The sequence below is a fragment of the Pezoporus wallicus genome, unplaced genomic scaffold (genome assembly GCF_028554395.1).
Source record: "Pezoporus wallicus isolate ANWC-B61680 ecotype Strahan unplaced genomic scaffold, APGP_CSIRO_Pwel_v1 contig_7840, whole genome shotgun sequence".
In the NCBI taxonomy this organism is placed as follows: domain Eukaryota; kingdom Metazoa; phylum Chordata; class Aves; order Psittaciformes; family Psittacidae; genus Pezoporus; species Pezoporus wallicus.
Window position 1 is genome coordinate 586,657 of NW_026641737.1, and position 27,315 is coordinate 613,971.

A 27,315-nucleotide genomic window follows, 5' to 3' on the forward strand; every position below is an offset into this window, starting at 1 on the left:
AAACAGCTGGGGGCTGAGGCAGTAACATCTTAAACTGCTGCAGCTGTTTACTTGGTAAATATGGGCCAGGTCCCTCAAGTCAAATTTTATTTTTTCTTAAGAATATGTCAGTGCACTTTCCACTTATTAAATTTAGTGACCTAACTGCTCAAAATTAACTCATGTTTTTGTGTGCTTATGTCAACAGAGGAGCCAGACTGAACTATTTGCTTTTCAAAGGGTAATTATTAGGACTTTCTAAAAAATCAGTTCCCATTAAAAGTGTAAGAGGTTGTCACCAGTAAGTCACTATTAATTTTGGAAGTTATATAGGAAACTATTTAAGTTATAGTTGGCAAATGTATCATAAACTCATATTGGAAAATAGTTTGCCTGAATAGAAGTACTTCAGCAGAATCTGCCAAATTTTGTCAAACTTTGGCAGCGCCCACGTGCTTACAGATTTCAGTATTTGCCTTAAAGGCTTTTCATTATGCCCATTTTCCTTATAGCTCTCCTGGTTGGCACCCTGCCTGGCAGATTTCTGCAGCTTGAGGCCTCAAGGTTCTCCAGGCTCACAGAAGAGGTAGATGCCCTAGAGTGCAGGTTCTTAGTGCTTGGATGCCCAATCAAAACATTCAATTTCATGGGATTTGTAGATGTGCCTAGTGAGGCAGCAAAACAGTTTACACTTCTTATAATGTGTCCTGCACCCAAGCAAGCAAAGATTCAGGAAGAAGCACAGACAAATATTAGCTCACCCAGTAGAGCCTGATTTCATTATTCATTTGCTCCAGCTGCTAGGAATGAACTAAGCAAAGAGCAAGGCAAAACTCTGTAACCCATTCAGGTGTCAAATTTGTCACCACTGAAAAGTACCTGATCTACAAATACAGTTCCTCTGACTTACATTTGATTTGGTTGAGCTCTTTCCATCTGGCACATGCACCGTAACCCTAGGAATATGAGACTTTTGGTTCAGATGGCATAGATCTGGTCATGAGGTAGAAGGTGGCCAGTGCAGTGTGTGACTGGGTGACTGGCCTCCTTTGCTGCTAGAATGAATTATAGTTTATCTTTTCAGAGAAACAAAGAAAAAAATTATCTCAGTGAAAGTGATAAGCTGAGCAAGGTTTGGGTGCTAAACTGCTACAAGGGCTGGGCTCTGGTTTATCTGCATGAAGCAGAACTTTCCCAAGATACCAACATTTTAGTAGACCTGTCTGAATAATACTGTACCATAATGCATAGCTACTCAACTCTGATTTCTCCCCATGATTTAGGGACTGAAGTAGTATATGTGGGTTAACTTGCCTAGTGGTTCATTTTGAAAATTTCCTTTGGAGTTTTCTTTTTTTTTTTTATTTTCTCCCTAATTTCATGGGAGGCAAAGTAGCTGTTCCCATTATTCCAGTAAGGATTTGTTTTTTTTTTCAGTTTATTACCCATTTCCACATCACCTCTGTGACTTCATTGTCCAGGTGTCCTGGTTTTGACACCACAACACCAGGATAAATTCAGGAGTGCAGAAGAGGTGTCGACTTATCTAATAATGTAAAATAAATAACCTGTTTTCTTTAACTTCTCAAAGAATAATAGACTGTTGCTGACACAAAAAAAAAAAAATCCAGACGGTTATTGCCTTGCCATGAGGCCAGGATTTGCAAATTTCTAATCACCAGAGAGGTGAGACTTCAGGAAGGCTTTTCACTAGTGAGGTGTAGAATAAAAAAGGAGAAGGGGAAGGCAAAATATCCAACTAGTTTTGGAGAAATCCTGTTGAGAACAAGGAGGTCTGGTGTAGAATCTGAGACACTGGGAAACAAGACCCACTGACAGGAATTCCCCTCCATAGGATTGTGTGTATAGATGGTCACACATGGCTCAGCAGCTGTGTGACAGCTGAGCTGCACAAGTTGCATTAAGTGCATGCTTTTGGCTTACCTTGTTTCCTGAGTTAGTTAAACTGCCTGGACAAGATATTGAATTAAGAAAGTGTATGTGAATGAATAAAAAAGATGGTAGATGTGAAAATGGCAACATAAATCAGAAGTTCTAGCTTCCAAGTATGTATTGGCTACTTGTCTGCATTCACCAGCTGTTTTGACACAATCAACATGTCTATAGATGTATGATTATGTGTATACATGCTTGATATGCAGATGATATGCAGAATCACATGAGAAAAGGAAAACTATCAATAGATCCTCAGGTCAATACTTATGTGCAGTGTAACCACTACTGGTTTTGTTTCCATGACACATGTGCAGGAACTGTTTGCCTAATGGAAAATGTAAAGTCCATGGAAATATTACTACAGAGCAGCCTACCATTCCTTTTTCCTGAGTAATATGAGCAAAGGAAAATCATGTAGGACAATATGATCCCAGATTTGCTTCAGTACACTTTGATGCCGATGTATCTGGAAGCGCAAGTTTCCGTTTAGGCTTTGAGTTAGGAATCAGTGAATTCATCTGTCTTCATTGGTCTGGCTGAGCTGCAAACAGTTCAGATTTCACAGTGCAACATTTTTGAACGGCAGCAGGGAAAATTTTAATCTATTATATTGGCTAATGGCAGATTCCTTTTTGAAAAGCAATGAATATTTGCACAGCAAGTTCTCTAAAGTGATGAAGTAAGCTTCAGTGCTCAAAAAAAAACAGGCACGGGGAGGAAAAAAGTACAATACACTCCTAATAAAACAAGAGTCCCTCTGAAAGTATGTTTAGTGGCTAGTCAGAAAGTCTCTCAGAGTAGTAATTTATTTATAATTTTGTCTATGCTCTGTTGGCAAACATTTTATTAGAAGTGCTTCATGAAATTAAATATGTTTATCAACAGAGATCTGTGCTTAGCAAACCCTTATGCATTCTAAGCATTGCTATGGTAGAAATAGCAGATGATGGGGTTTAGTGCAAGTACTCAATGTCCTTCCTTCATTAAAAGTTGCACTGTTTTTAATTTTGTCACCCAGCTTCTTAAGACATGCTGTTGCATGTTGCAAAGATGCTTGCTTTTTTAATCTCCTGACTAGCGTCCGTGCTTGAGAACAGAGTGCCAGAATGCTATTTGATATTATTGAGAATTTAACTGTGTTGTTGAAAATTACCTGTGCTCAAGTGTTGCTACACTAATTGTAAATTAAATCAAACCACTATTAAAATCCTGACTCACTTAAATTGGTCAGAATGAAAGCTGAGCACTCAAAATCTGTTACTGGTTAATGTTGAGGAATGAGGCAACAAAATTAATGCACTTCTGTGAGGTCACAGCTCCTTACAAAGAGTCATGATAGCAGCATCTGAACAAAGTTTATATGGTTCTAGTAATTCCCCTCAATTTCCTTTAGAAGAAACAGTTAATTTGGCTTGACTTCTGGAGCTGTTGAAGAACAGAATATAATCTTTACCAGTGAGTCCACCACTGCACCTTTAAGTGGACTTGCTTTTAAATATATACACACATACACTTTTACTGACAGAAATCTGATAATCAGCCTGAGATCATTTTTATGTTTATTTTCCAGCTGATTCAAGATTAAGGCTGAATAAAAAATAAAAAATGATTAGCCAAATTTAGCCTTGTAGGAATGTCCCAACTGAAAATACAGACAGCAGAGCATGGCAGAATAGTCAACACATTTGAACTCTACTCAACCACAACTGTTTCAGAACATGTTACAAGGCCAGTGTTATCAGAGAGCTTCCTTCAGCATCCAGCTCATGTCGAAAATGATTTCTTTTTTGGCAGTAGGAGCATCAGAAAGAGGTGGGAGGAGATGAGTAATTTTTTCACAATACTTTCTAATTTTCTATAAAATACTTCCTTCCCCCTTTTCCATTCGAATAAACCAGTTTTTTCTTAATTTATTTTACATTACACACTGTCTGACCAGTAGGGGTGCAAAATACCTAAGAAAAATGGTAATGTTATGTATCTGGCATAGATTTCTTCTGGACAAAGCTGTTCATCGATGGAAGAATGGATTTACCTACTGAGAAGCTGATAATTGTAACATAAAGCCAAGATTTGATCAGTAGAGGTTTACCATAAGTTGTTATTAGGTCTTATTATTGCATACTTCTGCCTTTCATCCCATGTATCTTTTCTTTCTTAACCTCAGTCTTCAAAACCCATATATCAACTGGGATTTTTTTTCCGAGACAGCCTGTGGCATAATTTTTGCTTGTCACTGAGTTATTCTGGAACATGTTTTACAGTGCAGCCTGAACCCCTCTCAGAGTTAAACTAATATTAAGTAATACTAAGTAATAATTAGAAATGAAAATTAGCATCTTTAAACTTTTCAGGAGAGATCCATATTACCCTGTCAGTTCAATGGAAGTCAGTGGAAAAGCAGAAGCAGCACACTTCTCTAAGAATTAAATCCCCATTAACGTGTCCTCAACTCCCCCACTGCCCCAGTAAGTTTCAAAACTGATTGAACTTGTGATATAAAATCAGTCCAAGTAGGTTCTTACAAATTATGTTTTATAGGTATGCAGGTTAGCTGGTGGCATTTTCCTACCTACCTCTACACAGGCTTCTTAAAGCTGACCTAAATTACTCCACCTACTCCTGATGCCATTCCAGGGATAATTTAAACAGAAAGATTAACCAAATTAACCCATTTTAACAAGATTTTTATTGAAAACATACACAAAGTCAACAAGTTATTTAGCTTCTGAATGTACATTTTAGAGAATATTCATATTAGAGAAGAATATTTTAAGAAAAGGAGAAATACAACAGACATGCTGCAGTTTACATTACTAAGGCATTTAGGCTTAAAAGCAAATTATACTGTGTGCATGTGTGTGTGTGTAACTACATACACAAACACATAAACATATACACACAAGATCTGATTTGAAACTGTACAGTGCTATGCAATTAATTATATTTTGCTTCTTCTATTTTTTCAACACTAAATAAAGCTTTTATCCAAAGTAGAAGTTGTTCACAGAACAGCAGTTATAATCTACTCTTCAAGAGTTTGCTTACAATACTAACGATGCACAAAAAAAACCCCAGATCCTCATGGGAAAGTTCTCTCTTACCAAAATGAGTCTCAAGTAAGAAAAACACTAGCTTGCAAAGGCACCGTGGAGACAGGTTTTAATACATTAAATACAACATGAATCATTCACAATAACAAGTTTAGTGTTTCTGGGAACTTTTGTAAATACAACACAGTTGGTCACACAAAAATGTTTCTGTTGATTTGTCTTGGCAACTCAGATACATCAACAGTGTAACAGCATAACAGCTTTGTTCCCATCTGACAGAAAATAATGGCAGTTCTGCAAGGCAAACGTTAAACCTGACCGTATGTATTTATTAATTCCACAGTGTTTTGACAGATTAGAGGGGATACAACTTAAAGGATGCTGACACGCTCACTGAGGGCTTTCATTTCTGTTTCTTCTAGCTTGGTGTTTTCGTTATGGTTAGCATGTAGACTGATAAGGTGTGCTGGATAGTGCAAACCATGTTCTCCTGAATACTGTTCCCATCGTGAGTCATCACTTTCATGGGTGATGTAACGTTCCCCCATTTTACATTCAAGTTCTCTTAAATCTAACCAGGTTTGATAGTCCTGAAACAGAGTAACAGCAATAGTTTTAAATTTCCTGAAATAAATTATGTTCCCCGCTACTATAGATTATGCAAAGTGCTATTAACTCTGCAATCTAAAGGTCACACATTCTTATTAGTCCAGAATGAAAAAAAGTCTTACAATTAATAAATATGAAATCTGCCTATAGAGATATGTTTTCTCAATCTAGAGGATTGTTCGATAATTTTATTAACCTCTGTCTTAAGTGTATATAGTATATATGGAGATGTTACTGGTAGTTTTGCAAAATGTATGGATAGTTTACAGATTTCCATAATATCTAAGTGAGACATGGTTGTAAAACAATTCCTGACACTAGTCACAAGGTGAATGAGGAAGAAGAAATATCTATATCATGCATGTATATCCTAGTGATCTTTATCAAATAGTGAAGACAGTTGATCTCTATCGGAATGTGAACTTAGCCTGAGCTAGAAAAGATCTGCTTTTCCAAATTTAGGCAATTACTGTCGTGCTCAAAGAGACTTATTAATCTAAACATCAAGGTACTTTGGAAATCTGTGATAGTCAACAGTAAAGCTGGAAACTGGTTTGGTTCTTGCACTGTTTAGACCATCATGCTCTGCAGCCTGTCATCTGCCTAAAGTATATCTTGAGTTTAATATTTAATTTCTCATTCTCACCCAAAGTGTAAATGAAGCTGTAGTAATAAAGTCAATCCTAGCCCCATGCAGACTAGCCTCAGCTCACAATCCTGAATCCATTTTGCTTTTTTAATCCTTCTCCCTGTCTCAACCTAAGACATAACCCTGGTCACCTAGCCAAAGCACCAGAAAGCCCCCACACTGTAAATGCATTAAAGCCTTCATTCTCAGTATCTCACATGGTTTGGCCTACTTCAAGCACATCCTTTCAGAATTCACCTCTACTTGCACCACTGTTATCTTTCCTTTGCCCACACTATTGCTCTCTTGGGGAAAACGGACTCATCCATGGTGCTAGAGCTGATGCAGTACTGCCTCACCTTAGCTTACCCCCACTCACTACTGCATGGTGACAAAAGTGGATGTACAAAGGTGAAGGACTCTGTCCCATCATGACAGACAGCCAGCACCCTTGCTGCAGATCTTAGCCCAGATCACCTCTCAAGTCTCCAAAGTCTTAGACAAATACATTCTGCAATCATTGTCACGGAGAAGAGTAGGAAAAAGACTGGAGAGTGACAAGAAAACTAGGAGTTAAAAAGCAAGCCCAGAAAGAATGTCCCTGGGGAAGGCAGGTTGCAGGGTGGCAGGCTGCAGCCCTTTTCCTCTATACCAGCAGGTCATAAGGTACTGGAGCAGGACTCAGTTTTCAGTTTGGATAAAGATTCCTTTGGGATTGTGGATTATGCATCTCACCTGTGCTATGCCTTTGCCACAATTACTTTCCCAGATGTGAATCCTTTGGAAGATCCCATGGGCTGATGTCCCAGCCTGGCCTCAGCCTGTCCCCATCCCCAGGGAGGGGTCCAAAGTGCCCAGGCCTGGGCCACTCCGCAGGCAGCCTACCCTGCTCCCTGGCTGGGGGCAGTGGAACAGGTTCTGGCTGCTCACTACACTGGTTCTAGCTTAGGTCTTTAACTTGCAGTGATTTGGCTGCTGTCAGAACCAAAAAATTAACATATGAGGAGTAGAAGACAGTGGCTGCTAGCATCTCAAAAATTCCTAACATTTCAGTTTTTAATGGGAAGCATCAACTGGAGGTGGCTAATGAATTTTCCTAGAAAGCATACAACTTTACTATTTCTTCTGATGACTGTGAAGTGAAAGCCCATTGATTAGTTTTAATAAGAAGTGAATTGGGGTGGACTCCAGGCAACGAGATAATGTACATCAAATGACTATAAGAGGGTTTTTTTATACATCATGTTCTCAGTGGACAAACAAGATAAAAAAATTTTTGTGGTGTATTCTGAAAATATGAGAGAGTTTAGTATTGAAATCTAATACTTCAGAAATTAATGAGAATCTGTAGGTAAATTGGTGAAGGAAGATAAGGTCCTCAGGATCTGAAAACATCTTCAGGTCTGCAGATTTGCTTAGATTCTACTATGCTTAAAGAGGAAATTTTTTACATACTTAGAAACTAAATGCATAACAAAAAACATGGATTTGTAGCAATACCTGTAACCACGGGTGACTTAATGTTTTGTCCACACTGTAGCGCTTTCTCATTTTCACTTGCAACAAATTATTTATGAGATCAATAGCTGAAAATAAATAATATTGAAAAATGTCAGTTTAAATACGTATTTTTTAACGAGGAAATGCAAACCAGAGATAAAGAGACATGGCAGATGTAAAAGGAGGACAGTTATCCCTTCTTATTCCAGTCTTTTACAAACTGCAGTCAGCAGTTACCTGCTAGCTAGCATAGTCTACCCCTGTGTGTTCATTTGAAGGCACACAGCAAAGACTGAGGATAATTTTCACTAAGTTCCTGTTCAAATGAAAAAGATCTCATGTAAGTGAGGACTACAGTATTCTTCAAGTATCACAGTAAACACATCTGTATATATTTTTCTGAGGCTCTCAGTATCATTTTAAGGTGACTGACAGCAGCACCTTCCCAGGCAAGGAATCAGGTTTTGAAGTCACTAAATCTTGCAACATTAAGCTTTTGAACAGAGGATTGTTTCTACCTGCCAGTCAGCAGTATGGTGTTTGATAAAAGCAAGCGGGCTTCTTTACAAATTTCTTATTTTCTGTATTTTTGAAGGAGTCAATGATTCTCTGGGGTTACAGGTATGTGCTCAGTGGTACCTGAAGGGAAGAGTTCCATGAGTCCATGACCAGTGCATGGAACTGTACCAAGTGACCCATTTGGAAAAATCTCTGGGATGCTGCTAAGCTTTGACAGCACCTACTAAAACCTTTTTTTTCTTTTTTTTTTTTTTTTTTAAATAAGAAAGAAAAAAGTGCATTATGAAAGATTAAATTCTATTCTAGGTGGTGTTAAACGTTCGGCATGTGGCCTGGGGGAAGCTTATTGGTTTAGAATAATTGACTGGCCACTGGGAATTATAGTATTACTGCAGCTTTCCCATTTCATTACAGTATATCTTGACTTGTCCAAAGCTGGTTTCCATCTTTATGTAGGTGAAGAAAGAGACCAAGTTTCAACAGCAAAAAGCATTTGGTATTTTTTACCAGGAAATCATGCAATTCAAGCAAAGCAATTTCTTAAATGTAAGAGTTCTGAGTATCAGAAGTCAAGATGCAAAGGATACATACTGGCAAAGCAACAAAAGGACAGTGCTGCGTAAAGAAGAACCTAGAGAGTTCAATACAGACAGACTGAGTGCTGGAACTGAAGGATTAAACGATTTCTTTAGGGATCTGGAATAGTCTGTAATGAGAAAATTCTGAATTTAAGCGGTCTTTAATTGTAGAGGTTCAGACACTGATGGGTTCTGTGGGGCTATTTAAAGGAAATGAGGAAAGATCCTGGTTATTCTGTTTCAGCTTACAAAAAACCCATGTTGTCCTGAGAATATCCTGACAGCCACTACCTAACATAGTTTGGTCTGGCTACAGTTCATATAAGATGCACAGTACATATGTACAGTACCTATAAGATGTACATGTTGGCTCACTTTCTGAATTAAAAAAACTCATATAATTAATATTTTCATGATTACACTTGAAGTTGTTAAAAACACTGGAGAGAGAATAAAATTTGGAAGGTACTAACACTTAGTTTTGACATACAACTCAAGTGTGATCCAGGGAACCAAACTGTGACATCTACTGTTAGGACATTTAAATTTTCTGTCTAGGAAGATAAAGGAGGTTTGAAAAAGGGTAGCAACTACACTGTATTTTACAGTAAATTTTATGAATTTTCATTACAGACTTGATTATTTTTTAAGCCAAATTTTAAAGTAATCCTTGTCAGACATTTTAGGAGCCTTATGAAGTTTGACAATATTTTTCTGTAAAATCAATAATTCAGTAAATGCAGAACGTTAAGAAAGAACACCTATGGCCTGCACATCATCTATAGAAATCCAATAGGTTATCACCAAGAAAGCAACCTGAATGAAGGCTCTGAGAGGATTATGGTACTGCTTTTTCTAACACTTTTATGGGCTCCTATTTACTTCCCATGACTTAAGGATAGCAGCAGCCAGCTGAGGGCTTATCAAGTTCCATGAGCTGCAGACTTTGTAAGAGGGGATAAACTAGTCAACTACTCCAGTAACACTACTACTGATCATTTAGGTTATCATTCAGCAGGATATCCAGTGGGAAGATTCAAATCCAACTTTAAGAAGCTGTATGCCCCCTTGATTTTCTTTAGTTGCATTTTATACAGAAGAACCTCCAGAGTTGAGGTTTGTGTTTCTAAACTGCTCATAGCAGTTTATCTGTATGGCAAATAATGAACTGTAGTAAAGACACAGTTACAATTTTCACACTGCATATTAACACATGGCAATTACAGTTTTCACAGGGATGACTGCTTTAATTCACTTAGGATGTGACACACATTAACAAAAAAGTTTATGAAATATCTGAAAACACTATTCTGACCCTACCGTTCATTTAGTCCTACTACACAGACTTTAACTTTTCATGTTATAGAAAAGAAATCACCTTAAGAATATCAAGAAAAGCAGTCCCAAATTAACAAAAGATTAACTTAGTCCATAATTTTTAAAGTACAACCATAATATTAGCTTCTCTTACATCTACCACTTACAAAAAATTAAGCTGCTGCCATTAATACAAAACTTTGGACTTCCTAGATCCTGGGTTCTTCTGAGTATAGCTCTATTGATTACTGGTATAAGTTTTTCATACACATAAACCCCTTTCCTACTGCTGGTAAGTACAGCTTTGTTGACAAATCATTTTTGCAAAAGTTGAATCTTCAACTGGCAGAGATTATTATTTTTAGGGACATAGATTCTGCTGTACTATCAAAAAAGAAAAAGAAAAATAAAGCTTGACCATTATAAACTGCACATCTATAAGAGAGAGATTTTCTAACAGTAATCTATCCTAGCAAACATGTAAGTATAGCAAAGACCTTAGCTTAAACAGCTAGTTAAACATTTACTGAGGTAGAACATCTTTGAGGTATAACATGCATTTGACCTTCTTGTATTTAATGCTCATTCATGTGACTTTCTCAGTAACGTGTGAAACGAGTTGCTATTCACATTGTGCTGCAAAAAGGCTAAATAAATACTGGCTTGAAGGCAGCTGGAGTATTTATTTCTGACTCAAAAGCAGTGTAACAGGCATACCATGATTAAATTTAATGCATGTAAGAAATTGCATTGCTTCTTTCCAAATTATTTAACAGTATGAAGTAATGTGAAGCACCTAATCAACAGTGTGTACATCACATAGCTCATCAGGCTACTAGTAATAGCTGTGTTGGTAGCTGATGAAAATATAATTATGAATACAATGATTTATGAAAATTCCACAACAGAACAAAACACAGCATGAATAATCCAAAGCTTGACATAGCACATTGTAGGACATCCACTACCTAATTCACCTTCTAGTGAAGACACACTAGATAAAAAACACTAATAGGCAGATAAAATCCTTCAGGGAGTACTGTCTTTATATATAACATATAGATCAGCCAAAACAAATCTTTTGAGATGATCCAAACTTGGTGGACTGCAAGGTCAAAGTTGGAAATGAACAGTACCACTGTTGAAAATAGCCTCCATGTTTGACAGATGTGAAATTTAAAACTATAAAATAGGAAAGAATTCTACAAGCAGATTACGTTGTATGAATATCCAGCAAAATTCCACCCTGAAGTCTGAATTGTCTTACAGCAATTCAGTGAACTTAGAAATGCAAGCTGGCTTGAAAATCATTGAAGATGGAACAGAAACAGCAGATTGGATGACAGGATGTTGAATAGCTGTGACAAAACCCAAAGTTTACCACAGAAACGCTCTCTCTAGAGTAATGTTTCACAGTTCTATTTAGACATACAAACACAAAAAATGGAAGGCATTGGAAAAAGGTGGGAAAATGCAGCCACTTAGTGGGGGTGGAAATCAGGATTCCCTACAGAGGAATCTGTGAGATCTCTGACAAACCTTACAATGTAAAGCAATTGGATTTGGTGAAGCTAGGGAAACGATTTTGTGCAGGACGGCTAAGCTCTGGGAAACAATGCTTGCAGAAATACTCTGAAGGGATATCCAGTTGGGAAAAAATATACTTCTGAAAGCTACAAAAATTGAAAGGTGTTAGTTTTTATAGGTTAAGTTTCAATGGAGGAAGAGGACAGACAAAACATTACTCAAAAAATCTAGAATTTCTCAGGAGAAAGAGTTGATGAGATTAATCCAGATGTTATGACATCAGACAGACACATTATGGAGTGAAAAGAGTCACTGTTGATGACCACATTCCTGAGTGGTAGAGAAGACAGAACTGTTGATAGCGACTGAAGATATTAGATACTTAAAAATATTATCCTCAAATGGACTGTGCCTTCTTTCCTGGCTTGTGATTGTAGATTTTTATTTTTAAAATTGCTAGAAAACGCCACAGAATTCTCCAGAAAAAAAATTAGCACAGACCACACTATTATATTTATGACACAATTTTCCTCCAAAATACAATTTCTTCCCGTATCTTCTATTGCCTTATCAAGTGCAGTGTACAATTTTAAAAGCCAATGTAGTTTTACCTTAAGACCAGTAACTCAATAAGGAACATAAAATGGGAACAGTTAGACTACTTTACCACTGTTGTTGCTTTTACAGACACAATGTTTAGGTGTGACCTACCTCTTTTTTTTTTTTCCCCTTCCCTTTTGAAGTTTTGGTAGCCTCTGCATTCCCACTTGAAAATTAACATGCTATTGTTTGGTAACATCAGAAAAAGCATCAACTGAGCACTAAAACTAAAGTGGTGACAAACACAACATCATTCACCTTATTTGTGCACTATCCATTAAATGAAAATAAATACGTGATTTTGCTAGAAAGTAAAGCATCTGAGCTTTTAGTTCCTCTCTGATTACAATAAAAATAGAAATAAACATGGCAAAACCTAATTTTAGCTATTCTTAATATTTTTTACATGAGTTGTGGTCTGAAAAGAGCACTAAAATAACTACACTTGAGAAAAGTTTTACATTCAATTGCTCTTTGAGACAGGGTAAGTCATAAGCAAGAAAGGAAAGGTTTGTGCGCTGTTCTGCTTTCCTCAGTGTTGACTTTTTGCGATAGGCATGCAAAAGTTCCTAACTTTGCTTTCATTAGCCATTCTACGATAAATTATCTGCCCTGTAATAAAGTCATTGCTACACAGACACTGGCAATACACTTTGGTGACAATCACGTACCTTAATCTGAACTGAAAATTGCAGAACAAGATAAAAATTCTGTAACTTTTGAAACATTTACAGATCTACTAAAAGCACATACACAGAAATTCAAGCAAACAAGTTCCTGTGGTTTGAGAAGTGGGTAGTGCAGGCATACCAGCTGCATATGTTTGTGATCCTAACCTGGTACAGTTGTGAAGTAAACACCCTCCCCACACACACACATCTATTGTCTTATCTGCCATCAGTTACTTTGTGCATGAAGCAGGATGTTGCTATAGGTAGCAATAGGTTTGAACAAACATTTCAGTAGGTTGGAATAAACATTTTTCCCCCCCCCTTTTTTTTTTTACCTCAAATTGGCATGTAATTCCTTGTACCACTTCTCACTATTCCACAACAGAGTTTCTAGGATTATATTATAAACATTCATAGCAACCAGTACTGACATATTTTAGCATTAAAAAAAGAACTAACAGTCATACATATTGCATTCTATAAGGTCAGAGAACCTGAGCATTTTTATTGGCATGCATAGATCAGAGTTAATTCTTTTAGATGGTAGCCTAGATCTTCCAAGCTCACTGAATTGAGGCATGTAATATAGTCTCTGGATGAAGGTATGCTTTCAAAATCTAGCTGTAATGTACAATTCATAATGTACAATTTGTAGAGTGCATTGTTAAAGAGTGCTTAGATCCAGCACTGCATGAGAAGAAAGCAGAAAGTAATTGAAATAAGTAGAATATCTACATTAGTTTTATTTATGGCAGCCCTTTGACAAATGTCTGTCATATTTCAAATTCACATAGCATAACACTTTAAAAAGACCTTTCTTACCTGCACTAAACATAGTATGTATTTTGCATTTATTTTTTTCTGGGACAATACTTGTCTAATCAATTTTGATTTCAATTTTTCAATGCTATGGCAATGCAGCAAAACTTTGGTTGAAGGCTTCTTGAAGACTGTGGTTGTAATGTGTTAATGTTCTGTCAAGTATTTGCATAGGTTTTTAAAAGTCAATTAAATTGGACTACCTGCTGGATCTTCAACACTTTTTCTTTCTTGTAAGTAAAAATCACTTCAATTACCTTGTTTTAATTTTGAAACAAAGAATAATGCTTTTTGCAAGAAAATATCTGTGTCGATCCTCCATGACAAAAAGCAGTTTCAATCATAGCAGCTTGAAAGAAATCGGCTGATCAATGTTTATTAACACAGACTGTCAGATTCCACAGCAGCACCACATTCCACACTGATGCAACTCCCTAACAAGTTTGAGTGGAAGAACTAGCTGATGACAATTACTGTCTTCTTAGGAGAATTATTGCTATGATGCAAATTCCACAAAATACTTAAACAAGAAATCTACCGTACCTTTAAAAGAAATCTACTATGCATCTTTTTATATAAAATTTAAAAAAAAAGTAATCATAGTCATGTATGTTAAAACTTCTTTTGAAAAATGTTCAGTGATCAAGAATAAATAACAAAAAGAACAACAGAAAAGATATGGCAGGCTAATACCCAATTCATTAGCTTAATCTCTTTGGGAAGGTAGAAGAGTCTAGGACAAGCTAAAGCAAGATTTTCAAGGGCACAAAAGTAATCTGTTGGGATTGAAATTAATTCTCTGATTGAATTTTGCAGATTCAGAACACCTTCTGCACAGGTGTTTATAAGCCCCAGTGTATTTACCTTGAAATGAGCTTCATTTTACCATAGTTTACATTTAAACACATGTAGCCTTTCAAATTGTTTTTATTTGCAATGTTTAGTAAGCAACTTCATAAAACCTTTAAGATCATCTGTTTCCCCACAGATGCTTCAGCCATTTGTAGTATCAGTTATCATGGCACTGTTTAGAATTGTAATTCAGATTAGATGTGTTAAGACACCAGGGACAGATCTGCATTTCAACCATGCTATATGGTCATAGATAATGGAAAGTGGACGGAGAGGGCAGGTCCCCAGGGCCCATGCACTGCCCTCTTGTGACCTGTGCAGGAATGTGGACCAGAATAGCTGACATGAGAAAAACATTTCTTTATTTCCCCTATGTAATTTGGAGTTTCAGTACAATTTTGAGCTCTAAAAATTAGCATTATCAAATAATATTTGCACATAATGGATTCGTTCAGATTTTTCAGGCTTTCATTTAGCGTAAAAGAGTGGCTCAATAGCTACCATTTTAAAACACATAATAAAGTCACAGCATATAAGCCAATTTTAATTTAGTAATCTGTTAAAGTGTGTTCTTTCCCCCCTTCTGCATGTTTGCAGACATATCCATTAACAACATATCCATTAACTCTTAATTAAGTCTGCAATTCTGTAAGAGGAGAGATAACACCCCAGTAGGTGAGCTTCCTGTAGGTGCTCTACTGCATCTTCACCTTTGAATGTAGAAATTGATCTTCTGTCTGCAACTGTAGAAACCTGTGGGAGATGATTTCTTGCAGCCTCTTCTGTGTTGACTGCTATTTGCTTATCTCTAGTGCCAGATAGAGCACTGTTGTCAAAAGATTCTGTCAGCTTACATATCAGAAGTGTGTGAAGGTTCAGGAGGACTTTAGTGTGTAACTGTGAAGATTTATAGCTGCTTTTTTCAATTATTTTTTTAAACCCCAACAGATCTCATCAAACTTTGTCGGCCACCAAGATAAAATGAAAATACTCTCAAAGCATTTTTCAATTGAGAGTCTCAAACAGCTATAATATATACTATAGTAAGCAGTAGGCACACTTCTCTGGGCTACACTTAACATGTAACTTAAAACACGTCACCTGAAACCCAGAAAAACTGTACTGTAAAAAACAGAAATCCTAATACTTGAATTTAATTTGGTACATAATACAATTCAGAATAAAAGATAAGAATCTGATAATATTTCCTTTGTTTTAATGATGTAAAAAAAAAAAAAAAGAATCCCAAAGAAAATCCAGCTGCCTGAAATTGTCTGCTATGTACAAAAAAATGTTGGTGAAAATGGAACTTATATTTTTAAGTGTCCTACTTAGCTGTATCTAGAGACATCTTTAAGAGAATTCATTTAACTTCTTTAAAGATATTCATAGTGAATTATTCATATTGTTCTTTTACTGTCAAAAGCCTTTGATGCCATTGACCAGAACTCCAGTTTCAAAAGTCTCACTGGTTATCTGTAAGCCTTCCCTCCAAGCATGAAGTCTTTTTCATAACACTTTCTCACACTGTTCTTGAAACTTCATTTACTTGGGATTGTCCAACCTTTTTTATCTTCTCCACAGAAAGACTATCAGGGTACAGCATCCTACTAAATGGAAACTAAATTACTGGCACAAGTAGAGCGAGAAAAAGGCTGAAGAGGCACTAAGTTTGAAAGAGTAGGTACAGAAGTAAGTATAAAACACCATTTCCAGCAGCTGAGGTGCCCCACAAGATTCTATAGCAACTTAATCTGTAGGTGGCTATGTGCCTCCTTCAGGACATTCCAGGCAGATCCCATGCTAGAAGATCTACTCCATATGCAGTCTACACATGCTCTGTATGAAATGTCTAAAGCAGCTGCTGGCACAAAACAGACACAGTGATTATGGCACATTACAGTACCTTGAAATTTCAGTTTACACACACTATACATTGGTATGTATAGGGAAGAAAAATATAAAGCAAAATACAACTACTTTTTTTTAGCATTTATATAAAATTAGCCAGAAATAGATATTACCTTCATGAGAAATTTCTTTCCATGGATTAGGTGGATACATGAAAGCGGCATTCTGGATCTGGTCATGTATGTCTTCATCTTCATTGAATGGAAAGGTACCACTGAGGCTTACATAAATGATGACACCCACAGACCACATATCCAGAGATCTGTTATAGCCTTTGTTTCTCAGCACTTCTGGAGCAAGGTAAGCTGGTGTTCCTACAACTGAGCGCCGAAATGATTTCTCTCCAATGATTCGGGCAAAGCCAAAATCACAAAGTTTTACCTGTTCAAAGAAAAAAATGCCATAGTAAGACAGACATTATTATCAAATACTTAGTTGAGGAACTTTTATCATGGTTTAGCTGTGAGATGCATCTCTTTGAGAGGAATACCCTTATTCCACCAAGGCATTAGACTAGATTACCAGTCTATTACTCTCTTTCTTCTTTCCATGAATAAACCACCACGAATAAAATCAGTAACACGGGACAGCTTAAAAGAAATAGGGCTTTGGATAGACCAAAAAGCTTAGGCTTCTAGTGAAAGTACTAATATAAACTTATTCATTCACAGTATAAGAACACAGCAAACAGAAAAACTGTTTTATCAATGGCTTTTTCCTAAATCAAGCAAGTTGACAAGATTTAGTTCTTGAACTCCCACTTTCCTTATTGTGGACCTAGTTAAACCCTGTCTCTCTGCAAACTTCTAATTTCTTCAGACGGACAGACTTAGTTGCTTAAACACTCACTTAACACCTCAGTACAGATCCTTTCTTTCCAATTATTGCTATTGGCATTATTTAAAAATTATCAGTAGTGCTTCTGCTGAATATGGGCAGTTGGAGGATATAATAGATGAACTCTGGAGATCAAAGGTAACAGAAGTTGATACAAACATGTTTCAGTGAGAAATACAATGAGCCGGAAAGTATATTTAAATATTCTGCAATCTACCTGGCATTTAAATACTTCTTTATGAGTTCTTTTTAACTTTCAGAAAAATAACTGTCTTGCTGGTGACTGCTTGCAAATTGTCACTTATGTGGACTGAATCCACCAGATGAGTAATTTGTGCTGTGACAGTGAGCAAACCAGAAACAATCGCACAAGTAGTTATGTCACACTTCAAAATCTAGTTGAACAGTTTAGGTAAATGACACGAGGCAAAGATTTTCAAACATGTTGTCTTTGGAATGTTTGTTGAATAAGGGTCTATTATTTTCATATCTCAAAATTCTGTGTAGCTCCTGGAGGAGATACAGCAGGTCACTAGCCCTTTGTTCATAAAATAAGCATTGCTAAACTTAATAATGTGAACAACTGATCTTAAGAAAGGGCATTATCTACTTACCTGTGGGAAAGGATCTGCTGATGCCAGTAACACATTTTCTGGTTTGAGGTCGCAATGAACAATATTTTTGAAATGAAGATGTCTTAAAGCAACAAGGATCTGTGAAGAAACAAAAAAGAAAGACATTCTGTTTTAAATGTTGTACCTTTTTTTTTAATATAGATATTGTTTGGACATTATTGGTGGTCAAAGAAACAGGGACTGGTGTAGAGAGAAACAATCCAACAAGAATGTACCTTTTACAAGAATCTCTACAATGGAAAAAAAGAAAAAAAAGCAAAAATGTCAGCTATTGTGTGCTGTGCCTCAGGTTTTCTTGGTTTCACTGGATGCAGTATGGTTTTTCCTTCTCCAAAGACTTTATACACTAAACAGTTAAAAAACTAGGTTCTAAGTACCTGTTTACATTCTTTGGTTTGAAATCTGTGGATGCAGAAATATTTTCAAAATGACCTTCCAGATCTAAATTCACTCAAAAAATGTCAAAGAAATATTATGTAATCCAATTAAAACATTTTCTTGATGAATGCATCAGGACTGTTGCATGTATTTCTGTTCCATTAGACACCAAGAATATGGCAACAGAATGTAATATATTCATCCTATTCCCATTGCTTTAACTCCATTCCTTGATTCTCATCTGGGGCTGGCAGAATTTACTATTATATTACAGGAGGGAATGGCAAGGAGGCTGAACAAACCTGGGAAGGCAAGAAACCAAATTCTGAAGCTGGTGGTAGTTTTGCTCATGAAAGTCTGAAAACTAGGAAACCTGCTACATTCCACTCTAAATAATAAACTTCTACGGCAACACCATTGTTCCTGCTCCTTTCTTTTTCCTGACTGCTGAAAGAGAGGCTGCTCTGACTCTGTGGTTGCTCACTGCTCAGTCATGTATTTAAACTTAAACCAGTATTATGGGCAGCCAAAGAAGCAATATGATAATACAACAACAGGAAGAACAGCAAAAAACCCAAACCAGATCACATTGTTAACAGAAGTCATACAAGAAGTCAAACTCATTTAATCAGAGGTAGGCAATTGAAAGATCCAATTTCAGCATAGAAAATATACACAAAATTGCATAGGAGGAACTGCAATTGCTATGTATGGGGCAGTTCAAGGGGCTCAAATTTCTTTGTGTATGTCTTCCACAATTTGTTGTTAGTGCTCTGCATCCCTTTCTTGTGCTTAATTCTTCAAGCATATGAGAAACTGTAGCTTGATGGCCCTCCCATATGGCAGCCAGACAGCTGCACACGTGTCTAGTCCTAGATCCTCTTAATGGTTTACTATCTATCAGATAATGTACACAAAGCCATCTTACCACGCCTGGTATTACAAATCAGGCTTTCACAAATCAGACAGGGAAACTATACCATAAGCAAAACATAAGAAACAGTGATAATAATTAAGCTCAAATCTCCTTCTAGGTCTATAACTAATTTCTTACCTGAGTAATTAAAAACTTGGTTATTCTCTCTGGCAATCTGCCCTTTTCACTTGATAGGATCATCTCCAGCATGTCTCCGTGGAGTTTTTCCATAACAACAAACACTCTTTCTGGAGTCTCAAACATACACTCCAGATTCACAACTCCAGGATGGTGAAGATTCTATTATAAAGATAAAACCATGATCAGTGGGTTTTAGCATTACCTAACCAGTCCTCAGGCCTCTGAAAAGCAGAGAATTTTTTGGTATTTCATAATTTTAACTGTGTGCCTAAACTGCAGGCAACAGGCATGAAATTTCTATGGACAGTACAGGAACATGAATGGTCTTCAAATCAGTTTAACAAACACGTTTTTCTTATTGTGCCTAGTGCTTAAAACTGCAGAAATTGTAATTCCCAACGTGATGATGCCATCTTTGGTCCTGGCTGTTTACTGAGATTAAGCAGCAAAAATACTTGTGATTGTAAATTAATAATTCTGGTATTTATGGAAATGAATAAATGGAGTCAATAAAGTGAAAAAAGAAAAATACCTGTAAAATTGCAACTTCATTACGAAGTTGACTTTCCTGTTTAGTTGGAAACCTTAGTTTGTCAATTATTTTAATGGCAACATCTCTTCCCGTTTTGCGATGTTTTCCTGCAATAATAAAACAAAAGGCCTCTGTAAATTACCATGATTAATTCTGAGAAGTGTTCCATTTTTACTGGATTGTACAGACACAATCAAGTCATTCTCACAGCAAATTAAATCACTAAGTCATTATAAGTTTTCTTTCATTCCCCATCTTTCTAGCCTTTAACAAGAGAACTTTTCTTATTATCACCTGACAAAGCTGTTTAAAACCACAAGAAACACACACATATGAGAAACCAGGCCTGCATTTCAACAATATAGTTGCACAGTTAACTTTCTCACATATATCTATGCCTGTCCATATACTTAAGCTGCATACTCTGCAACCAGCAGGTTGTAGGCTTAGTCCTTCAACAGTAGCTCCAGACTAGCAAATAATGAAATAAATGATCTTCTTCAGGCATGTAAGTGCATGTCCCAGGTTTACCAGAGGCCATAGAGATTCTTCAGTGAGAAAGTTATTATTCTCACTTCACACTGTCTCAAACAACAGCTTTACAAATACACTCCCAGAAACTGATGAAAAAAGGAGGAGAATGAGAGGAAAAACGAGTAAGAAAATAAAAAAGAAACCATTCTAAGAAACTACTGAAAAACAAAGAAAAAAGCTCACAAAAATGTGCCAAGAACAACAGCAAGATGGAATTAATTTTTTTCTTCTGTCCATTATTGTTCTTGAAAAGAACAGTTTTCTGCAACTCAGGATCTTCTTTACTAGAACTTACAGACAGTATGATGCTATTAATACACATTGATCCACTAATAGGTAGAAAACTTCAAATTACAAAACTTAGGCAACAAAACAATTTCATTGTTTAATGAATACTGCTTAGATAAATCAAAGTACATCTGATTTCTGTAACAAAATATTTCAGAGCCAAAATACTTTCACCGTTCAAGAAATGGTCTCTCTTAAGCATATTGTACAATGCACAAAAGCCTTACCTCCATAAACAATTCCAAACTGCCCTGATCCCAACACCTCATCCGGGAAGATTTGGTACACAGTGCTAATATCCTGTTTATATAAGCATAAAAAATATTAAGCCCTGAGATATGGAAACAAAATGTGCATTTAATTTTCTTTTTCTAGTGGGAAGCAGCATACATTTACTCTAGTACATTTCAAACTATGTTATCTGTCAAAAACATTCACATGGGTTTTCTTAAAAGCCACCTTAACTGCAATTGGTATAAAAGCTGCTGAATCCTCAGTATATTTCAGCTACTGCTAACTTCCAGGCAAGTAGCCTCCATCATGCAGCATTACACAAACTTTGTGAAATCTGAAGATGAAAGTACATATTGAAATAAAGAGGGTCTTATTAGCAGCATTCTACCCTGATATCCCAGGATCCCAGATCAAGGAATGACTGCTGGGTTTTATGAAAAGGGAAAACTTATGAATTTAAAATTTTCTTGAAAAAGTTCCTATGTCAGCTTATGTCAGCCATGGAAATGTAAGTGGTTTCTTAGTTTACAGAAATCTTTCTGAGTATCAGCAGTTCTGGGCTTTGGCTTTTTGTGTTTGTCCACTGAGATGAGTAAAGTATTCCATCCATGCCAGTGAGGGATTTGAATCATATATCTCAGTATTTCTTAGTGCCTAAACACAGGCTAAAGCACAAGCTGTTAGCAGATTCATTTGGGAGATGAAAACAAACCTCGTATCTTGAAGCTCAGTTTCATTTTCCTGACATTTAAGCAGCAGCATATACAACAAAGAGTAAAAGAATGCCAAGAAGTTGATAATAAAGGCTGTCTTGCCTTTTCTTAAGAAACAAATGGACACATGCCTAGCAGTCAAACTTCTCCTGTCAAACACCAGAACTGCCTAAAGCTTTACATGGCTGCAGGGAGTCATGTTTATTTCCTATGTCCTATGTGTCCTGTGTATGTAACAACATACGTAACTGGAGAGAGTTTCATTTTCACACAAGACAGAGTATCTGATCTCTCGGTGATTAGAGGATATGGTATATTACTCAAGGCTTGTGATTAGCTTTACAAAGCTCAATTGACAAATTCCATGAATTAATAACTTTTACAGCTCTCTTTTCCTTTTGATAATCAGCATCCTGCAGGACCCATAGTCAAATTCTGTGTTAAGTGAAATGACCCATACGTAGTTCTTGCTTCTCAAGAAAGGTTGCCATGAAGATGATTTTTCTCGAAAGTTATCAAAGCTTTTCTATTTTGTTTGTTAATTTTTACAAAGTAAACAAAAAATGGCTGATGGGTACTCCTCAAACATTACCCTTTGCAAAGCAGATCAATGACTTTGCAAGTTTAATCACTGCATATCTAGCACCAGCACTCAGTGAACACTCACCACATTTTCTTGAACTTGGCAGTTTGACACAGAAATGCTGATGGATATATCCCCTGGGGAAGAAAGCAAAAGAGTAAAATATACTTTAGATTGCTGTGCTTTTAGTTCAAACATGTAGTCATAGGAAATGACATTTACATTACATCAATACCTACTGACAGCTCCAGAAATTGGACCAATTAGGTCAGCTTGTTCATTTACCAGCCAATATATAATTACATCAGGCCACAAATATGTGACTTGCATAACAGATTTTCAGTGTATGGAAAAGAACAGAATTATACACTTCATTATTAATTTTTTAACAGTGGAATTTCATCATTCCCATTTATAAACTTATTATTGCTTTTCTCCATGCTATTTTGGAGCTTTAAATCTCAGGCAAATAGCGTTATGTATGCAACTAGGGTAAACCAATTTTTCTGGTGGATTTAAGAAGTTTTATTTATAGTGTCACCTACAACATATTTGATACTAGATGAAGGCTAATACATATTGAAATTGGTCTGCATACTGTTAAAAGTAATACACATTTCAACTATCTTAAGGGACATCATCAAAACACATTATGGAAACAAAAAAACATATATTTGTGCATCAGGTCCAACCTCCACAAATTCAAGAGCTTTGGATGTTCCCATAAGCATTTTCAACTGCAAACCTATTGAGGGATTTAATAAGGTTGGAGAATATGCCTATTATTGCTAACTGTACTACACAAAGTCATCGCTTTCAGAAGTAAAGAATGTTTCTTTGGAGCACCACAGCTTGTGTCTCCCTATTTCTGCCTAGAATCCTACTCACACTGTTTTTTCATTTTCTTAGTATGGATTTCAGCCTCATCAAAACCAGTGTCCTCACTATAAAGCCTATTTTTACACACTGAAGTTACTCACTACTACCCATCAGCACCTCTCGCAGTTGCAGTAAGCAGCACAAATAACTTCTGCCCCAAATGGCTTATTCCCTTGTCCTTTCCTTAGGAATAGACTGGGTTTGGAACTGTTTCCGTTATGTTTTCCATTATCAGCACCTCTCCTAGTTGTGGTAAGCAGCACAAAGAACTTCTGCCCCAAATGGCTTATTCCCTTGTCCTTTCTTTAGGAACAGACTGGGTTTGGAACTAAATGCTTCCGTTATGTAGAGGCTTTTTATCATTGACAGTTAGTTTTCAAACGTATGTACTGCCTTATGCTTACATGAAAAAAAGCATGGTTTTAAAGACATGGTCAAGTCTTATATTTTGAGAAGAAGAGTGAAGGTTCACCATAGGAATTTGCTCTAAAGGTCTCAGATTAACTTAATTTTTGCACAAAAACCCCAAAGATAAGTACAAATTTATACAGAAAAATTTCAGAGTTCCCAAGAGGAAGGCAGCTGTCATTCCAAGTCCAGCATTCTGAGTGATTTGTTTAGCTACACTGGGATTAAACCAGGGGCACTAGGCAACTAGCCTGATTGAAATGACATCCAGAATTGGACCCTATTTTATGCAGGAATGCAGATGAAAAAGCAAAGGATATTGCTAATCTAATCTGATATGTAAACTGTTGTGCCTGGAGATGTAATGCCGCAGCCTGTTGTATTACTTGGCTTCTGGAGGGCTTGCAATCTCATTAGCATTTTGTGCTGCATTAATAGCATCCAGATGTCAAGGGCTAAAGAGGGTGTATATTGCAACAAAAGGCCTAATCCAAATTGTGCAGACATACCCAAATTTGCTTTACACTGACTAGGCTTGAGTACAAGTAGCAGAGCAACTGCAATAGCAGATGCATAGTAGTGCTCCGCGATAATTTTTATCAGTACCTGAGCTAAATGTAAATGTTTGGTTTACATAAGCTGTCATCTTTGTTAGGGAATTACCCAAAGGTATGTAAATTAAAGGCAAAGATACATTCAGTCCTTTTGGTCCTGGGTAACATCCATGCCTTGTTGTGCTTAGAACAGCTGTTCTTTACACTTGAGCTCATTTCATCTCAGCATGGGACAATGCTTGTGGCAGTTGTAAAGCCAAATGTGATGAAAGGGAGAATATCATCTACACTGCAGTGACCTGAAGAGTGAATTGCTGCTTCTCAAGATAGCTAAAAACATAAATTACTGTAATCAGGGGAAAAATCTATTCATTCCCAACTGGAGGTCAGAAACTTCATGCCTCTGCACAAGGAGCCTATTACTCATGTGAGCAACACAAATGTGGATAAGATGCTTTACTAATCTAACAACCATCTGCTTGCTAACAAATCTGCATATTGTATATTAATACATATGTTCTAGTATAAACTGGAAACACAGGGATGACAAATTTAAAATATGTTTAAAATAATATGCAGACAGGTGATAAGTCTTTAGCAGCTGTGCAATACTTCCTTTCAATGTGTTCTAAGACTGAACAATGTCATTTGTGATATGACTCATCTGAAAAGGAAGAAATGAATAAACTTACTATGTAGGCTGGCTCCTGACCCAGTTGATGCCCCTTTAGGGATGACGGGCATCAGGGCATGCTGTATTGCCATCTCCCACATTCGTGCCACATCGATGCCAATACCACTGCTGATAACACTGTTATTCAGTGAAACACTTGAGAGGTTTTCTATGTTTTCTCCAACATAATAAACTATATTTGCTGTGCTTATTTCAAAACAATGAGGACTGGCTCCTTGAGGCAGCAAAGTGAAAGTTTTTGCAGGTTCCAGAGACAAAATTTCAGACAATGGGATTTCCTAAAATGAAAAAAAAAAACAACTCCACAAACTTTTCTTTCTGTGTAAAGAACATCAACATATAAAACTAAAGCATGACCTTTATTTAATTAATTTATGAAATTAGCTGTTTCTTTGAACCACCTGCTTCTTGTACAAACAAAAAGGCTCTTGTAACCTGAAACTCCATGGCACAGAGGACTGTTGATGGTAAATACTAAATGTTTCTTTCCAAAACCAAACAGAACTTTAATCATTTAATTAAACTTTTCAGACAAAGCAGTGATCTGTCCATCAGAAAAGAGCAGCACCATCCATGTATCAACAGAACTCCACGAGACAAATAAACCCCGCTGACTCCTTATTTAATAATTTATTTGCAATAAATTATTTGCAGAATAAATCTACTCAACATTAAGGTTCCAAAGCTATCTTTCACATATGCACAGACTTCATTGTTTCACCATGAACAACACTTAGGGCATGTTTCAGTGACATATTTTCCTGAGAGGAAGCCATATGAAAAAAATACTTTCCATTATTAAACTTGTTGCAGTAATGCCTAAGGATTAGGCATTTAACTGTCTCAGCTAAAAGGATATGAGCATTAAAACAACCTTTTACAATCAAAATCACAACACAATGTCCAAAGGACAGAATTAAAATAATATATACTACACCTAACTTTTTTTAAATAATTTGCATTATGAATGACAATGTCAGATGAGTTTCTTGGCAGAATTTGTCGCTGGCATGTGACATGTCATCATGATATGTCGCTGAACTGTATTTCTACAATATGTATTTTACAAGTCCTTGTTAGCTGATACTTGTCTGATCTGAGACTTTTTTGTGAAAGGCAAAACACGCATATGCAGCTTAAATAAGGAATACAAACATAGAACAAAGTTATAATACTAGTGGACTTTTAGTAAGCATTTCTTAATTCTTCAGTTTAATCATTATATTCTGCTGGTGGTGCAAAAAGAGACTGAAAAATATTCCTTACTTTGTAATATTTGCTTCCAGTATCATTTTGAAAAAGTGTAATGCATTTGCTGTCCAGTCTCCAGTAGTGTCGTTTCCTCTGCAATGAAAAACAAGGGGAAAAGCTTTCTAGCATTTTCCAAGTAAATTACTGAAATGTTCATTTCTCAAAAGCATCACTTCCAACAGGTTTTGCTTAAGTTTGAAGAGATGAATTGTGAATGATAAAGATTCATTTCCCATTACAAAATTTTTATGAGGACTTCACATTTGAGTTTAGGGTTTATAAGGCCACCCTCTGTTGTTTCAGTAATAACCCAGCTCTGTTCAAATTGCCCAAGTTAAAAAATTTAAAATGTCACTTTGATGTCTGCATTACATTCAGCACAAATTACTAAAGGTATGATGCTAAAATAATTAAACTTTCTTTTCATATCTGTTATAACACCCCAGCTCACTTTAGAAGGCCATATACCGAAGTCTTTTTTCCTGTTTTAGCAGGTCAGAAAGAATATAACTGTTTTCTACGCTAACTCTCTTTTACAAAAGTCTGAATTCACCTCTCAGGAGGGTATCTAGGAGGCTGCAGCTACAAGGTGAAGCTACTTTCCAGAAATCCTATGGTGTTAACATTATTTTTTAATTCTTTCAGAATGTCATTTACATTTGGCTGCCTCTGATAACACAACTGACATATTCAGGTTATTTTTGCATGTTATAACTGTCTCCTGTTTCTTATGATGACTCAGTTAAGACAAGTCAGGACTTTAGGAATCATAATAACTGCAAAAAATGGCTTATGTGATTGCAAATTATCAATATATTGTTAGGATTTGTACTCTGTACTATCACAGAGTATGTACAGCAAGACAGGTCTTCCTTGACATTTCTTACCAGTGTGTCTTTGCTTGTATAGTGAACCATCCAGCCCTCCTTCATTACTGTGCTACTTCTCCTTTTTGTGTGCTTCACAGATTGTACCACTCTCATTAACGGAATATTGTTGCTGGTTGAAGGGCTTGAGAATAGATCAATAAAGGCTTTTAGAAAGAAGGTAACTTTGGACAAAAAAAAAGAAATTCTTTCAAATCAGTATCAATATTTCTCCTATATCCAGATTTATATTTTTCATCATTATCAGACCTGGATTGGACACTATTTTGTTTTGTCACTCCAAGTGTCATGAGATTACAAAGAAAAAAATAGCTGTAATGCTACACCAGCAT

General features: G+C 36.4%; 1 protein-coding gene and 1 long non-coding RNA gene across 2 annotated transcripts in view; one reads left to right on the forward strand and one right to left on the reverse strand.

Annotated features, from left to right (window-relative positions):
* Nucleotides 1-1,716: 1,716 nt before the first annotated feature.
* LOC130607711 (uncharacterized) lies at nt 1,717-3,628 on the forward strand. The gene is made up of 3 exons (XR_008974313.1): nt 1,717-1,838; nt 3,329-3,390; nt 3,506-3,628. It is a non-coding gene; the product is annotated as an uncharacterized LOC130607711 (long non-coding RNA).
* A 973-nt stretch (nt 3,629-4,601) lies between these two features.
* PRKD1 (protein kinase D1) overlaps nt 4,602-27,315 on the reverse strand; it is a 135,280-nt gene continuing 112,566 nt past the window's right edge. Inside the window, exons 8-18 of the mRNA XM_057425045.1 lie at nt 26,984-27,107; nt 26,112-26,189; nt 24,844-25,123; nt 22,395-22,447; nt 21,008-21,080; nt 19,959-20,065; nt 19,424-19,585; nt 17,971-18,069; nt 16,633-16,900; nt 7,726-7,811; nt 4,602-5,578 (exon numbers count right to left, since the gene is read on the reverse strand). Of these exons, the coding sequence (XP_057281028.1) occupies nt 5,360-5,578; nt 7,726-7,811; nt 16,633-16,900; nt 17,971-18,069; nt 19,424-19,585; nt 19,959-20,065; nt 21,008-21,080; nt 22,395-22,447; nt 24,844-25,123; nt 26,112-26,189; nt 26,984-27,107 (1,549 nt within the window). The 3' untranslated portion in view covers nt 4,602-5,359. The remainder of the gene's footprint in view (nt 5,579-7,725; nt 7,812-16,632; nt 16,901-17,970; nt 18,070-19,423; nt 19,586-19,958; nt 20,066-21,007; nt 21,081-22,394; nt 22,448-24,843; nt 25,124-26,111; nt 26,190-26,983; nt 27,108-27,315) is intronic.